This window comes from Populus euphratica, unplaced genomic scaffold, assembly GCF_000495115.2.
Source record: "Populus euphratica unplaced genomic scaffold, PopEup_1.0 scaffold226.1, whole genome shotgun sequence".
Classification (NCBI taxonomy): domain Eukaryota; kingdom Viridiplantae; phylum Streptophyta; class Magnoliopsida; order Malpighiales; family Salicaceae; genus Populus; species Populus euphratica.
In genome coordinates this window covers 505,219-522,723 of record NW_011499967.1, presented here as the reverse complement: position 1 = coordinate 522,723, position 17,505 = coordinate 505,219, and the positions used below count along the sequence as shown (strand labels likewise).

The following is a 17,505-nucleotide window of genomic DNA, read 5'->3' as shown; positions in this document are numbered from 1 at the left end:
CCGAGACTTTATGGAGTTAATGATCATGACATCCCCTCTAGCTTTTGTGTAATGACAACTGAAGGGCTAGCTTGAGTTCATTTCCATTTTATTGCATAAATTCACCATTAATATCACAAATGTTTCATCGGCTTAAAAAAATAAGAATGCGACTGTGCACATTTTAAAAATTAAATAACCAAACTGTATTGATGATTATATGCATTTCTTTGAACTTTGAAGGAGGGGCAAATTTGTGGTCTGCTTAAGGACTCATTCGAAAACTTATAAATTTAGGGTTCAAGATGTAGGTTTGGTGTTTCCATGTTCTAGCACTTCCGTACTACTTAACAAAGAGAAATGGGGTTAATTGTATATTTCATCCTTTATTATTTAACATTTGTTGATATAGTGCCTTAACTTTTTTATTCTCCAAATGCACTACAGATATGATCCCACTGTCGATTTTTGGTAAAAGGATGAGCTTGGCAAGATTAGAGATGAGAGGGACTAAAGAATATATTGTAAGAAATATAACATTAACTGAACCCCAAAACTACAAGGCACAAACAAGCCCCAAAGATTACTCCATCATCATCACATCACTATGTACATATATAAAGAGAACAAAAGCAAGCAGCTAAGCACCCCAAACTAGAAAAAACAAAGATAAGCAAAGTGAAGAAGAGAAAGAGAGGAGGAGGAGGAGGAGGAGGTAATAGCAACACCATGGGAGTGGATTACTACAAGATATTGCAAGTTGATAAGACTGCAAAAGATGATGATTTGAAGAAATCTTATAGGAAATTAGCCATGAAGTGGCATCCTGATAAGAACCCTAATAACAAAAAAGAAGCTGAGGCTAAGTTCAAGCAAATCTCTGAAGCCTATGATGTATGTACTTAAAATTTGACTCCAATTGCTTCAATATTATATTTTGTGATCTGGGTTCGTTGTGAAATTGGAAATCTCGCTGAAATTTGTGGTTTTTGATTGTTTTATTTCTTGCGTAGATGTGTGTATGTATTGCATTGTAGATTTTGTGATCTGGGTTTTTGTTAAATTTGATAATCTACTGAAATTTGTGATCCTTTTATTGTTTTCTTTTTAATGTTCAAAGTTTCAATCTGTCATGGCTTGAATGATCATTAAACCTTGTGGTTCAAAGTTTCAATCTGTCATGGCTTGAATAATCATTAAACCTTGTGGGTTCTGTGTTCTGTGTGTTGGATCTGTAGACCATCCAGTTAGAAGCAATGCTGAAGATTCTCAATTCACCGAAATTTGTAGACTGATGGGTTTTTTTGTTCATCCTTAGATAAAAAAGAAGTTGCGATCTTTTTTGAATTTCTTGCGTAAAGTTTTAGAATTTTTAGTTTTGTTGTGTTTATTAGTGTTATCATGAGGAATTAACTGTTTCTTGTTGGTTAGATGTCCAAAGTTTCAGTCTTTAATGGGCACAAGGAATTCTCTGTAATGCAGTTCTAGACTGCTCAAAATTAAAATCAATAGTAAATATTTATTCTTTGATTGATTTTGTACCGAGTCAATGTTTTTTTATGCAGGTTCTTAGCGATCCACAGAAAAGAGCAGTGTATGACCAATATGGTGAAGAGGGTTTAAAGGGTCAAGTACCACCACCTGGTGCTGGTGGTGCTGGTCCTGGAGCTTCATTCTTTTCTACTGGAGATGGACCCACATCATTTCATTTCAATCCTCGAAATGCTGATGATATTTTTGCTGAATTTTTTGGGTTTTCTCATCCGTTTGGAGGGATGGGAGGAGGTGGTGGTGGTGGTGGTGGTGTTGGAGGCATGAGAGGGGCAAGGTTTCCTGGTGGGATGTTTGGTGAAGATATCTTCAAGTCCTATGGTGAAGGCGGAGGATCAATGCATCAAGGTGCTCCTAGAAAGGCTGCTCCAGTTGAGAATAAGCTGCGATGTAGTCTTGAAGAGCTTTATAAGGGAGCTAGCAAGAGAATGAAGATATCCAGGGAGATTGTTGATCCAAGTGGGTAAGTATTATTAAGAATTGCTTTTTATGTTTATTACCTTTCTCTTGGTTTGCATCTGACTTATGGTTCATTTTAGTTTTAATATCTCTAGGAGTTTATGCCATTTTTATCAAATTGAGCATCAACTTCTACCCATTTGATTTTCAACAAGTAATGGCATAATAGGATTTACCAGGTAGATCAAAAAATAAAATGCATGTTATTTATAAGATATGACATGCTGCTTTCTGCTTTAGATTGCTTTTTTCTGTTGTCAGAGATCTATTGGACTAATTGGCAGATCATTTTACTATTTAGTAAAAACCTTACTGAGTGTTTGCTTTTGAGGCTTGACATGCTTTTCAAACTACTTTTTGCATGAAAAAGCACTTAAAAAAATTCAATTTAATGTTTTTTTATGGTTTTGATATGCCAATGCCAAAAATGAAAAATGAAAAATGAAAAAAAAAATCATTTTGATGCATTTTCAATTAAAAAGCACCATGCACTGCATTACCAAACACACACTAAAAGCTTTTTCAATGATGTTTTTGTGCAGAACTCTAGTTGCTAGATCATTTCACTGAACTTGTGCTTCTCTTCTTTTGTAGCAAGCCTGAGCAAGTGGAGGAGATTCTAACCATTGACATAAAACCAGGTTGGAAGAAAGGCACAAAGATCACCTTCCCTGAGAAAGGGAATGAAATGCCAAATGTTATACCAGCAGATGTAGTCTTCATTATTGATGAAAAACCCCACCCCATATTCAGTCGTGATGGAAATGACTTGATCCTCACACAGAAGATTTCCTTAGCTGAAGCATTGACAGGTTACACTATCAATCTCACAACCTTAGATGGAAGGAACTTGACCGTTCCTATCAACACCGTGATTCATCCAAACTATGAGGAGGTTGTTCCGAAGGAAGGGATGCCAATCCCAAAAGACCCCACAAAGAGAGGAAATTTGAGAATCAAGTTTAGCGTCAAGTTTCCAACAAGGCTAACTGCAGAGCAGAAGGCAGGAATCAAAACTCTCATGGGACCTTGAGATCAATATTAGAATGTGATGCACCTCCACAGAAATGGGGCACTTTTTGTGAATATGCATTTTAGGAAATTACCAACCAGAATGCGATGCACTTTTTGTGAATGTTGTTTATGGTATCTGCCTTGATAGTTTCAGTTTTGGAAAATTCTACAATGCCTTACCCTTTATGGGAGCACATCATGCTTTCTCTTTTCACATAATTCAGTGCTTTTATTTTTCAGTAAAACTTCCACTGAGTTCTACAAAACACTCGATGCATTATGTAATTCAGTAATTTTGTTACCAAATTCGGTGATATTGTTGCAGAAAGTGATTATACGAGGCACCAAGTGTGATGATGAATATATTATGGAATCTGGTGACCAATTTACTGAATTGCATAATACAATTGAGTTTTTTAGCAGAACACAGTGAAATTTTTGCCAAAAGCTCCCCGAATTATGCAAAATGCTCGCAAAAGTTTCCTGGAAAGGCATTGTGGAGGCAGCTTATTCTGTTTTGGAGTGCAGGATGCCTTCTCTTTGAGACAGAAGCGGTCGATGTCGAGGGTGTTAAATGATAGGGTGTACTGAACTTCTTTATTACACTAATAAAAATTTGCTCCAGTTTTTTTGTGGTGAATCCTTATTTTCTTTTCTAGTTCCCTGAGCATTCAATGTAATGAACTTTTTGCAAAGATGATGAACGGGAGTGGATTACTTCAAGAAAAGGATATGGTTAGTTGATAGGAATGCAGAAGATGAAGGTTTGGAGTATACAAAGCTTGTCATGGAATGGTCTGTACTCTAACCTTCTAAGAAGAGCATGAGAGGTTAAAAGGGCATCCCCAGTGTACAAGGCTCCCGGCTAGGCTAGGGGCAGAGAAGGATCGACTACGTATGCAGTCTGTTGCACTTGCGCGAAGTGACTGTTTCCATCACTCAAAGCCAGTGGCCTGCTCGTAAAAAATGAGCTCCCCTCGCACTGCGTCAAGGCTCGCTCTCAATACACAGGAGAGACTGGTAGATCTATATGATTGAGGCTCCCAATTTTATTTTTACTTTTTTCTGATTTCAACATCTAAGCCATACAGTGTTATTCTTTAAACGGCATGTGAGTTGCAATTTATGATGTAGAGTAATAATACATGATAGTTTTCAGTTGTAAATATATGCCATCTTATCTTTCTTTCTGAGATATATGTTAAATGTAGGACTTGGTTAACTTCTTAATTGCGATTTTAATAACAATTGGTTTCCTTGGATTGGTGTTGTACACTACCATTCTTTGATAGCAAAAGGTCTAAACTTAGAGGAAGTTTTGCTTCCAGACTTCTGAAATAGTAATGATTTCTCCGTATATGACATCTTTAGTATCTGTAAAATGCCAGTTGTTGGTTTCCTCGGAATTTGTCGGCCACGTCCCTAATCTTTCAAGGCAGGTGACGAGAATTATTTCTATCTACGGGCATATGTTAAGCTGACAATATAGCATGATTGGATATGAATGCTAAACCAAGCAAGATTCCCAGATTTCCAACCCAAAACATAACAATTCCAACGAAATCACAATATCGGAAGCACCAATCTACTAACAAGTGAGTCCAGTTGCCGAGAAAGAGGGACAGCTAAAAAATTGGAGCTTTTGGATCATTGCAATTGCCAATGGACCGAAGTACTATCCATTGATATTCTGTTTCCAATACAGTAAAGGTGCTTAGCTATGCACAGTTGCTGCTTCCTCTATAAATAAATTCACTTCAGTTACAGAGTAGTCAGTAGATTTCACTAAAGAATACAAATTAAGGAATTGACTATTTCTCATGCATCAGCAATATTCTACAATCGTAAGGTTATTTCTCTAGTCAATGAAATCTGAAGATGAAGATTCGGTACCATCATCTGGGTCCCCGTTAATGTATTCCTCAACATCCAAATCCCCTAGCTCATCTTCATCTTCATTTACGGCATCATCATCATCTTCATTGCCATCCATAATATAATCACTTCCCTCCAGTAAGTCATCAGACTTGCCATTAAAACCACCAGCATAGTCATCAACTCCCATATCATCATATTCATCTCCTGATGCCAGAATATTTTCATTTTCAACATCAAACTCAGATCTTTCAGAACTACTAACATTTTCAGCATCCTCCAGGAACCTTGTTTCATCACCATTCCAGTCATCCCTTCCCAAGCAATTTGTTGACTGTTCACAAATAGTTTCTTGAGGGATCTTTCTCTCAGGAATAAAATCTGCGGCTTGCTTGACTGTTTTTTGCCTACTTCTCACACTGCGACGTCCACGCTTACACCCTCCACGGCCACGAGGTCGTCCTTTCCATGACAATGCCTTCCCTAATCTATCACTGCTCTTGGCCACACTTCTCTTGCTAGATACAGATCTGGACCCAATAATTCTTGTTTGTGATCTCCCACCACGAGTGCGACCTCGACCCCGGCCCCGGATTCCTTGTTCGCGGCCCGGTCCTGCTAACCCAATCCCTACATCAACCCAATTATCTTCCTGAAATAACCCAGCTTTACGTGAACTTTCAGTGATTTCATGATCTGGGGTGTTCTTCATGGCAGCACACTTGGATGGAAGCTTCTAAGAAATGGTTAAGAATAAAGTCAGTAATATAGAGCTAGTAAACTTTCAATTTTGAAACGAGATTTTTGTTTTAGGAGTGAAAGTTGCTTGCATTAGAATGCTTCTTTGACAAAATGAAACCGTATAATTACCACCGTTCTATGTGTTTTACAACATGGGATGATTAATGATAGCTCTGCTCTGCCATCAAATTTATACCTTATTCTACATTTAAATTTATAACTACATTGTTTCAAGAAACATTAAGCACTGCAGACCTATATCCCTCAGTTATAGTATTATCATTACTTACCTCTGGTTTCTACTACTTCAAAATGCACATTTAATGACATAGAGACATGTTAAGGGAAGCAGGACTTCATGACATCAGCCTAGTGTTGAAAAAGGCATTTGGTCTTTTCTTTTTCTTTTTCTCGAACTAACAACACATACCAGTGGTTTTTGTTTATCTCACATCATCCAGGACAAAACTTCTGATACAAAGACTACTCACAATGAAGCTCCTAGTGCTCCTGTCCTTATGAGCCTCCAGTTTTTGATGCAGCATGTATGAGATTGAAGCATCAAATTCAATGATCCTTAGAGCTACAGCAGCTGTTGTTTGTGGCAACCATGGAAGCACAGGAACTGTTTCTGTATTGAAAGATCCATAAGCAGCGCATGCAGATGGGTCAGATGATCTCAAAAGTTCACTGCTGGTTTCATAGTTCGAGGACAAATAGTCCCTCTTCATGCCACCCTCCAATAGTGTCAGAATCTGAGGAAGAGAAATGCACATTTACTTCTTAACAAACCCTCCAAATTAATTTCAATGAGGAGAATTGAAAAGGATAGACAATAAGCAAACAAGGAAAAGGGAGGAACGCAATACCCAGCATAACATTGTCAGACAATGACAAAAATGGTACAAGTTACACAACATTACCAAGTACATGTTATGTTCTGGCATTACATGCTTAACGGATGTAGATTAGGAATACTCTAAATGCAACAAACACAGTGGCTTCAGTTAACTTCCACTCAACATGTCACCTTCATTTTGATGCTAAATAAAGAGCCTATCCAACAAATTCATAAAAAATATATATTCCAGAAGATGCACAGAATAAATTTCAAACTCTTGCCCCTGTGATAGCAATGTTGTTTACTTTTCACTATTCATTATGCATTCCAGGATCGAGTTATGCACGGCTGTTTAATTGATCTATCAATAATATTCTGGAACCAATTCAAAATCTTGCACCTATAAAATAATGTGGTTCACTTTCATGGTGCATTCCATGGAACCAATCATGTACTCAATAAGATGTGGTGAGATTGCTATATAATCAATCCATCAATGGTATTCTCAAACTGAAACAAAAAGCATATTGTTATAACCAGGCATTTATTCTTTCTGCGGATGTTTCTTATGGAATGCCACTTTCGTTGCTTTTAAATGTGTCATCTTTTGACACCCAATGGTATTTTCAGTAAGAAAAAAATGAAGTTCACTATTGCGTTTTGGTTTCAACATGAAAACATAATCGTCATCATTGGATTTTAATATAATCTCAAATGCTAGGCAGTGGTTCCAATATCCCAGGCTCACATCTTCATAATCCAATTAGATAGGAGAGCACAGAAATTCATGTCACAAGCAAGGCCAAACATAAACCTGAAGTAGGTCTTCAACAGACGATGAGGACTGCAGCTTCATACCCCAAGATTTCCGGTAGTCATTGGTCCAAACAGGCTGGAGAGCTTCTGGCAGGACTGAAACCTGCCAACCAAAAGCACACAAAATTTAAGAAAACACAATGAGTGGCAACATGCTTGCCATGCTGTTATTCATTATAGTGATGGGGGCAAAAAGCATATATCTAAATAAAAAAAAACATTTAAGTACTTGCCTCAATCAAAGCTAGTAGCAATTTAAGCAATCTGATCCTCAGCGGAAAAGATGAGCTACACAAAGCACTGTCAGGGTCCACCTTTAGCTTCCTTTCACAATGAACCACGTGCTCAGAGAAATTCAAGCCAACCTGAGATGCATCATATGTCTTGTGGCAAGAAGGGCAATGGTTGTCTTCAGATAAATAAGTGTCACAACAGTAATCACAAACACCAAGCCGTTGTGTGCATCTTTTCTTCCCGTACTTCATGGCACACAATCCAGAAGACTTGAAGCATTCGTTCCACATCCACTTCTCAAAATCTTGAAATCTCTTCAAGGCATGATTTTTTTCAATTTCATTCCTTCCAAGCTCAATTGTGAAAGATGTTGAGGTCTCAGACATATCAGAATCTGGAATACAGACAGTGCTTTGTGGACTATCCATACCAGAGCCACATTCAATGCCAGCAGCTGTTTCAACAGCTTCAGCTTTGATTGGGCCTTTACTTTTCCCTTCAGTGCTAGCATGTAGCATTCTCTTCCTGAGAGTTTCCTTGAAAGGCACCTCAATCTTGTGCAGCATTGCATGCAAATGGGATTCCCTAACCCCACGTATATCCAAAGATGACAACAGAGCATTAAAACCCTGCATAAATACCATGCAAATGATGAAAAGAAACAATAGAATAACAAAAAATGGGTTTGTGGTCAGTTTAAAAAATACATAAAGATGACTAGCCATTGGTTCATGGTAAACAAAAGTTTACAATAACTTGAACAGGGAACTTATAAATTTTATTAGCTCAGCAGAACACAATTCTATATGTGGCGGCAGCCTTCATTTACTCTCTTTATCAACACCAATTTTAACAAACATAGAGCAAAACATCGCTCATACACAATCTTCAGTATAAATCATGCATACTGCACATGAATGATCAAAACAACATCATGTATACATGTGCACAAAGTAATCCAGTATCGTAAGACTCATACATAGAGACTTGTGAAGCCCATGAGGATGAAATTTCTACCTCTTCAGAATCAATAACCCTCCAGCGACCATCGTGTAACTCAACAAAGATCCTGCCACAGCCAGGATCATTGCGGGAAGCAGATGTAGTGAACTGCCAGTACCGATTACGCCTGCGATCCTGACCCAGGGGCAAAGATCTATATACATACATCTCTTCTGCCCTGTGACCAATAACAGATTTTAACTGTGAACGTGACTTTTCACTTGCATGTCCAGCTTGTTGATATGGCAGATTATCAGTATCAGCAGATAAATCTTGCATTTGCATGTTTCCTTCAGAAGACATGTTAGTCAGATAATTCATGTCACTCTGCTGGTCACTTGATCTGTCTTGCTGAAAAGAAGCATTCACAGACATCCCATTACTTCTGTCATCAACATTTACCATAGGGCTTTGTCTACCCTCTGATGCAGAAATTGTAAGGTTCAATTCCATCTTGTTCCCTGTAAAAGATGAATATTGTGTCCTCATGACAAACTCTTCCTTCATACGACGTTTATCAAGTTGTGCTTCTGCCCACATTTGCTTCTTTAAAGCATTTGCTGCTTCTAAGCGTTCCTGAACGATTCTCATCTGAGATTAGAGACAAGCATATTGCATTTTTTAAGATTTCACCAGAAGCAAAAAGAAATGGTACCTCAAGAATGACACGAATAGAGTTTCCTTCAATTGCCACACCAATCAATGCAACAAGTGCACTAAGACGCTCCTCAACACTCAGATCAGAGTATTCCCCATCTGCAAGTCCTTGAACCCATGGCTCACCAGGGTTGCTTTCATCAATATCTACATCTCCTTGCACAGGTGTAGTGCAGATTTCAGCAACATCTACAGATCGATCAATAGAAGAAGCAGCCCCCCTTACCTCATTAGTGCCTTCAGAATGCAGTGAAGTTAAACCCACACCAACATTCACAAGGCTGACTTGTGGAGTTTTCAGAACATTACCACTTTCCTTCCCATTCATCAAGAGTGTTTTCCCATTAAATTCATTAACTTCAGGAGAATCGTGAGCCTCTTTCTTAGAATTTAATTCAGTACCTAAATCATCAATGTCAGGATCCTCTGCCACATCACTTACAGAATCTTCATCTCTTTCAGCATCGTCAGCATCTTCTCCGTCTACAATACCACTTTTAAATACCCGAATTCTTTCTCTGGCAGCAGAAAGTATTGCCTCAGCATCAGCTGGGTCCTTCCTATATGGAGGACGCACACAATATGTTGATGGAGCTGTTCTCTCAAAAAGTTTAGAATCCCTTGACAAAGCAGCAGCAATTGATGCTTCAGGTGTCTTGCTTGTTGTAAGATCCCTCAGACCAGATTTCTTTCCAAGATAAGAAGAGGCAAAGTGAACAGATAAAGCAAGTTTATGCGATGGTGAGACAAATACAAACAGCTAGCGCTATAGAATTACCTGAATCTTGTCTGCTACTTCTAATATAGTCAAACCCTTGCTCCCCTCAAGAGACAGAACATGAAATGAAGCAAATTTAACAGTACCAGGCGTCAAACGATGCCTAGATCTGCGTGGATTAGAAAATCCCCTTTCTTGCATTATGGCAAAAGCATTTTCAACAGCTGCTCCATTCCGTAAATTGGTGATAACATCTTCACCATCATTACCCTGAATTTTAATACCACACAGAGCAAAAACAAAAAAAATCAAGGAAAATCACAGGAAAAAAATAACAATAGGAATGAAAAGTGAAATCTTGAAATGCATGCTATATCTTTTGGTATTATTTTAAGAAAGTTATTGCATAAAATTATCGTTTTCATTTTTATTCTGACAAAACGCTAATTCCTGAAAACAGAATCTGCAACTTAGCAATCCAAAGCATTATGAGATTGTGTTCTTCCAAGCTTCTGAAGTACATAAAATGAAATTCCTCAAGCTTGGGATAAAAATTGCAACTCATTCACACAGGCAACTACGCCACCATGACCATGCAGCATCAAATATCATTAGCACATGCTACATTTTTTGACATTTCTCAAACAATTGTCAACTTAATCAAAACAACAGCACATCTCAGACCATCAGTTGATAGATGTCAGTATCCCCTGTGGTCAAGCAAATAGATTTGATCAACAAGTCAAACAATAGAAGTTGAGATAACCAACCACAAACTTGAGAGAATTCAAAAACTAAAAAGAAATGAAAATAAGGCCGAGCGCCAGCATGTGCCCACAAATGAATAAAGAAAACTTAAGAACCACAACAAGCAATAAACTAAACCTATTTCACAATATAACAAATACTGAAGCAGAATTAAACCTTAGTATAAACTGTTGACAAAATAAGTCCACCTACATGGATTAAAGCATTCTGAAAAACAAGAAAACGGATAATCACCAGCCAGCCATCTAACTTGTATAAAACTATCATAAATGCTCATCTTTAGAATCAGCAAGAAATCAAAATTAGAAAACAGTCCAAGCTGTCATAACCCATCCCAGTCCCAGCAATGGATAACCAAACCTTGAACATGAGTAACTGAAGGAGAACAATTACTGCATTGAAAATGATAACCCAAAGAAAAAAGGAACCACCTCATTATCATCACGGAGATATGCCTGCTCAACATTCCTTTTCTTCAGTTGTGGCCCAAAACCTGCAGAAAGACCGAATTGCCGCAATATCTCAGGCCAAGTTAATGGATTTAAGTGCCGCTGCCAGCTACGTATATCAAAACCCCATGCATATGCCTGACACAGAAGCCAAAAATAATTTAAGATGAAAAAAAGGAGCATAATTGAGGAGATCATATTGCCACAGCAACACACAACAAAGAAGACTTGCCCCTTCAACAATATGAGGATGTCCACCACCAGGATTAGCTGCACTGTTCTGATTTGGCCCCAGACTAGTTGCCGGTGTCCTGGCAACATCTTCAATATCTTTAATGATGGATTTTAATAAAGAAATGTGTATCTCGCCTAATAGCCTTGGTTCCTGAAAGTAGAGGAAGCAGGAAAGACATCTGAATTCCACAAATGTAGGGCAACCCTATATCAGATACCAGTCAAGAAAAGATTCTCAGATACTTACATAATCATGAAAAGCTTGGACAAACTCATCGAGAGTGAATGGCCATATCCCAAGAACATCCACAAAAGTGATTAAGAACCTCCAAACCTATAAATTTACAGTTTCATTCAAAATCTTTGAGAGGAACAAAAATAAGAAAAGAAAGAAATGGAAGTGCATTTGGCATTCTAGAAGTGGTGGAATGATGAATTTTCCTTCCAAAAAATCAACTCCTCCAAGGATTTATTATTCCCAAGTCCAAAAAAAATCAAGAGAATATGCCTAGAAACCCTCTATAGTGGGATTTATAGAAATAGGTGGCATAGATATTCTTGCTTGAGAAAAAGGACACCGTAACAATAGCAACCACAATAAACAATAAAATCAACCTTCAACTATATAAAGGAGAGGTGAGATTTTGGATTGACAAGAGGGATTTGTTTTAAAGATGACAAAATAAAACAATGCATTGATAATGAGACAATACATATTAACAAGTAATAAAAACTCATTTTATCTCAATTCATTAACACCACCTACTGCCCATATGGTATTTTCAAAATAATTACTTGAAAATTCATCACCCATCTGCCTACAGAAACCCTGTTATTCATATTATGATTCACAGCTATGCATGAGAAAGAGAGTGAAATGTCCCAACAAAATGAAGTTTATGCCTACTTGAAGCAAAATACAATGGCACGAGGAACACTGAAAGAGAGTAACATATGTCCTCAATGAAGCAGCAAAAAAACACAGGAAACAAAATGATTTTTTTAACCAACTTAAACCAAAATACAAATGACACACAAATGATCAATATCTGAAATAAAGGCATAAAATGATATTAAAATATGACTCAAAGAAAAACTAAAATTTCAAAATCCCTGCTGTTTTCTATAGAGCAGCCGTCCACAAAATAATGGCAAATATGAGATGAGATTATGCACCATGGATGCAACATAAGTGCGCAAAGAAGATCTGTAATCATTTACTTAAGAGAGTGTTCTGTTGCATACTTGCATTCCAGTCTTAACTACTACCATCCTTCCAGGACAGGTAGAGAGGAACAAGAAATAGGAAGAACTACAGAAACTTACCATAAGAAGATTTCCTATATTCTCCTCAGAACCATTCCAGGGTTGAATAAGAAAAGGCCTCTTTAAAAGCACAGATTTGGGAGGGAACTCAGTCAGCTTATCTGAAAAGCAATTTAACATGTCAAGCTCAAGTGCAATGAAAATTGACCAACAATATATCAAGATAAATGCATGAGCCTTGTAAAACATTTAAGGAAAAAATTGCACAGCAGTAAATCTTCCAAGGCTGTGACTTGATATTTTGCAATGGTATCAGAACTGTTTCCTTGATCAAACTAGACATAACAAACCTCGAAATAAATCTAGATTTTGCAAAGTTTCAAAGTCCAATGGAATTATAGAAGGTAACCCCTTGCTGGAGGCAGCTAGCTCCATGAGTTCCAAGCGTTCATCCTCGACAAGCTCCAGTGATTCTTTAGCCATCCTACGTGCAATTGCCCTCTCACTAGCAGCTTTCTGCCTTGCTGCTTCCCTTTCTCTACGCAATTCTTCCTTTTGCCTCATTTTCTCAACCTGAGTACAAAAATGAAAAAAAAAAAAAGTGCCCCATTTATCCTCAGAGGCAAAATATAAAAGGACGGTCTTAAATAGGGTATCTGAACCTACTCTGATAGACTCCTTCTGCAAGAATTTTTCCCTGCGCTCCAGTTCACGCCTTTGCTCCCTCTGGTATCTCTCTACTTCTCGCTGCTTTTCACGCAATAACCTTTCTTCTTCCTTCCGCCTTTCACGGTCATGTCTTTCCATTTCTTTCCTTATTTGCTCTTCTCTCTGAACATACAAGTGACATAACACTGTCAGTATGACCTTCTAGATTTGAAAAGGAAAGGCTTGTATGGTAAGACCCAGACCTTTCGGTTCAAAATATCTTGTTTTTCAAGCTCTTTTCGGATCCTTTTTTCATGGGCTTCAACTTCACGCGTTATTCTTGCCTCCTCACTCTACAAAAAGTCAAAAAGGTGCAATGTTTACCAGTCTACATTTTAAAAATTATGAAATGCTTCACATAATACCTTGCGTTTCCTCTCCATGCGCAAAGCATTCTCATCACGGGTCACTCTCTGATCAGATGACATAAAAGGATTGTCCAATGCAGTAATTGGGTGGGCACCAATTTGCACATCCATACCAACATTTGTAAAAGGGATTTTTTGTGAAGTATTTTCATACTCTCCTGTAGCAGATGGCAAGAGATGGCCCTGCCTGCCTTCTTGAGGCATAAGACTTAAACTAGGCATCTGACTTGAAAAACCATATCCAGAGGACACTTGTTCATTAGCATGCATGAATGATCGGGTAGCAGATAGTGATCCAGTCTTTGTATTATGACCATCCGCAGGTGAGCCATACTGAAAGGATGGGGCAGCTCTTTCATATGCCTCTGCTTTAACAGTTGGCTGCTGTGGGAGGAACTGGTATTCGTGCAGAGTCCTTGTAGCACCCTGAAGAATGAAACACATGATCATGCCATTTATTATCCATCAAAATTCCTGTGGTAAGAGGGGGCAGAATAAATTCCACAGCTTACAAAAGATGATATCACCAACTGAAAAATATCACCATCAAAATCCATGGGGCTAAAGTGGGTTGTGTGTAATTTCCACAGTTCACAAGAAGATGACATCACCGACAGATAAGCATCAAAACAAAAGAAACTGGGTGATATAAGCATTGCAAAAGCCAGGGAAAAAAAGAGCAACAACAATGGGAGAAAAATAGTTTTAATTTTCAGAAGTAAAAGGATGGAGTAGGAGTGCATCTTCACCTTGATGGATTTTACATCAGATCGCTCATATAGGTTGGACTCGAAAATCCTTACAGGTTGCTTCTGCTGCCCTAGTGTTGCTGATCCTAGAATCATATAAAAAGGTCATCAGATGCTCAAACTTGACCATTCTCAGCAATGCTATCAGACAGCAGCACATAAAGCAGCAAAAAACTGCAGCAAGTAATTTAAAGTTCGAGCAAAATGAGAGAATGATTGATGTTCAACATGAAACAAGATGTAAAATTGAAATTGGAAGCACAAAAGCTGTGCTTTTAATATATATATATATATATATATGAACATTTCACATACTATATATCCCACAAAATCAATGTCCTTATTCAAGGAAGCTGACAGAACAAATCTATCCATGTTTTGGCAACAGAACTTGTGATGCTACCAGGCACATACCAGGCATGGAGTGCATAAAAAAATAATGAACCAGAGATTGAAAGAAAAAATAAAAAGCAGGACCTTGTGGAATTGTCTATTAGTCTTTCTAATTTAAAAAATACTTTCAAAATTTTGCTATACAACCACTTCCACCATCATCTCTAATTAACACTTACTGCAAATTAAGATCTAATGTATTTATAACTTCGTCAGAGCCACTATATCTCACAATTATTCATAATTCAATAAGAGTTATTTAAAGGGCACAAATTCAATCAATTTGATAAGACTTATTTAGAAGGCTAAAATTCGATAATCACATAAGATGTGCAAACCCAAAACACTTTTAGCCAGGGAAAACAATCTAAAATCTACTGATCAGAATTGTCAATTACAGCACATTCAGTAATTTCATAAATTTTGTCGCATAGCTGCAAATTTCAACATGTAGTCGTCAAATAAAGAAGTCAGAATCCAGGCAACAAAACTCGAAATCAACATTACCTATAGGTGCACCAAAAGCATCTGGTGGCAAGGGGTCAAACTCCATCCCAAGAATCGGACCATCCTCTCTCAGAGGCTCCCCCAACTGTGCTTCGACAAATGCTATCACTCTAAGCTCAGCTACAGATTGCTGTGGCTCATAATACCTCTTCAATGCTTGCACATCAGCACTAATTCTTGGAACAGCCACCCCCGTTGGCCTCCCAACAGCTCGCCTTGAATCCACGCCTAGCCCAGATAGACTTGCTGACCCTGACCCATGTTCATTTCCCACCTCAGTCCCTACTCCCATTTCCACTCCACCTGGCATCCCTGCTGGGGATGGTGACTCCTTATGTGGGCGCTTCACCAATGGCGCCTTCCTGTCCTTCAAACGCCTATGACAGAACCACATCTGCAGCTGCCGATCAGACAGTCCTAATTGCACTGAAAGCTCAGCCCTTACTGCTTCTGATGGGTATGTATCCGCTAGTAAAAGAAAACCACAAATTTACACCAAATCAGCAACAAAATTAATAAAATCACCATAAGCTAATAATATATATATATATATTAAAAAAAAAACTAACAAACCATATAAACAAGTCCAGCAAAAGTAATGAAACAAATTAAGTACAAAACTTAGCATTTTACAAACAAGCTTAACATTTCAGCTTCCCAACTCAAAATAACGCACAAAAATAGTTCAAAAAAAAAAACATTTGTTACAAAATCGCAGCAAAAAAATGAACCTAATCTGTGCAAATGAACTAAAAAAGCAGAATGAAGGAAACAAATTACACAAAACCCATTAAAAACCTCAACATTTCACAAGCTACCACAGCTTTTCAACTTCCAAAAAATCATAATAACCCAAACAAAATCACAAATTTACAACAAAATCGTAAACAAAAAATGCAAAAGTTCAAAACTTGAAATAAACAGACCTGCATAAGTTTTCTCCAAAATCTCAAGCTGTGAAGCAGTTTTCATTTTCCTCTTAGACTTACTTTCTCCTTCCCCTGGAGTCTTTTTCTTCCCATCCACCTCTACACCGCCGCTTCCACCACCACCACCACTACTAGCCTCCTCCATTACTCAAGATCACTACAAAGCTTCCAACTTCGACAAAAATACCAGATTCTTAAACAAACCCACTCCAGAAATCAACGAATAGATCCAAACCCACCAATTTAAACTTCAGAAAATCTCAAAAAATCAAACTTGACAGATTGATTCATGGATAAAGCTTCAAATTTTCTCTCTCTAAAAGAGGAGCTTTTAGGTAAAGTTTCTCTCTCCAAGAGAAGAATCAATGGTGGTGATGGTGTTTTTGGTTTTGGCGAGTCTTGTGATTTTGATGTGAGGGTAAGATTTAGATTTGATGAGAGAACAAAAGAGCAATTAATAATAAAAAAGATTGTTGTTTTTTGGTGGTGTTGAAAATGATAATAAAGTAGAAGTAGTAACAAAAAATAATGGTAAGAAGATTGATGTTTCGAGGTTTGATTTAATGTTTGAACAAGTGCTTCTATTGTTGTGTTTCTCTCTCTGGTTCCTTCCTTCATTTTGTTTTTTTTTTTTTTAAGAAATCTTTCGTTCTTTTTATTTGATTTTGAGGTTGTAATAATAATAAAATTGGGTATCTGTAGATGGATGATGCTAGAGACTACCTTTTGTTTTGTTTTGTTTTTTGAAATTCAAAGAAAAGAAAAGGGAGAGAGATTGGTGTTGTTGTGTGAGAGGAAGAGATAGAGAGGGGAATTGTTTTATGTCTCTCTCTTTCTAGCTTTTGTTGTTCATGTTTTATTAATGGATAAACTAATGTTTGGTCCTTGTAATTCTGGAATATTTCAATTCAGTGCTCATACATTTCCTTTTACAATATCAACTCCATGGGTTCTGGAGAGAGTTTAGGTTAGGTATTGTTTCTATTTTTTATCTTACTTTTAATTTTTGGTTCTCCAACTGGAAATGGTTAGCTTCCCGCTAGGTAATGGCGGAGGCAGAGGAGATTGGCAAGTGCCAGGCCCTTGCAAGAAAATCTTTTTCTTAACCTCTTCCTTATAAATATTTATAATTTTAATATAAGTAACTAAAATTTTAATCTTTTAAAAATAATATTTTTAATTTGGCCCCTCTAATTTTTTGTTCTTGCTCCTCCTCAGATGGTAGGGTTTTTTAAAAAAAATATAAT

At 37.5% G+C, this 17,505-nt stretch overlaps 2 protein-coding genes across 3 annotated transcripts; one reads left to right on the top strand and one right to left on the bottom strand.

The window, feature by feature from the left end:
* The first annotated feature begins 551 nt into the window (after positions 1-551).
* LOC105139033 (dnaJ homolog subfamily B member 4-like) lies at positions 552-4,169 on the top strand. Its single transcript, XM_011045331.1, has 3 exons — positions 552-873; positions 1,545-1,993; positions 2,584-4,169. The coding sequence occupies exons 1-3, from the start codon at positions 709-711 to the stop codon at positions 3,020-3,022; spliced, it is 1,053 nt and encodes a 350-aa protein (XP_011043633.1). The 5' UTR covers positions 552-708; the 3' UTR covers positions 3,023-4,169.
* A 467-nt stretch (positions 4,170-4,636) lies between these two features.
* Positions 4,637-17,073, bottom strand: RLT2 (Homeodomain-like transcriptional regulator). Of its 2 annotated transcripts, none has more exons than XM_011045329.1 (18): positions 16,256-17,073; positions 15,330-15,797; positions 14,430-14,515; positions 13,678-14,106; positions 13,516-13,605; positions 13,271-13,435; positions 12,955-13,177; positions 12,665-12,765; positions 11,586-11,672; positions 11,337-11,489; positions 11,087-11,242; positions 9,948-10,157; positions 9,168-9,857; positions 8,528-9,088; positions 7,510-8,139; positions 7,275-7,379; positions 6,111-6,374; positions 4,637-5,614 (listed from the first exon to the last, which is right to left on the bottom strand). In XM_011045329.1, the coding sequence occupies exons 1-18, from the start codon at positions 16,401-16,403 to the stop codon at positions 4,862-4,864; spliced, it is 5,319 nt and encodes a 1,772-aa protein (XP_011043631.1). In that variant the 5' UTR covers positions 16,404-17,073; the 3' UTR covers positions 4,637-4,861. The 2 variants fall into 2 exon arrangements, with proteins under 2 accessions (XP_011043631.1, XP_011043632.1); XM_011045330.1 differs by having other exon boundaries at positions 5,528-5,614; positions 6,050-6,374.
* Between the last annotated feature and the right edge of the window lie 432 nt (positions 17,074-17,505).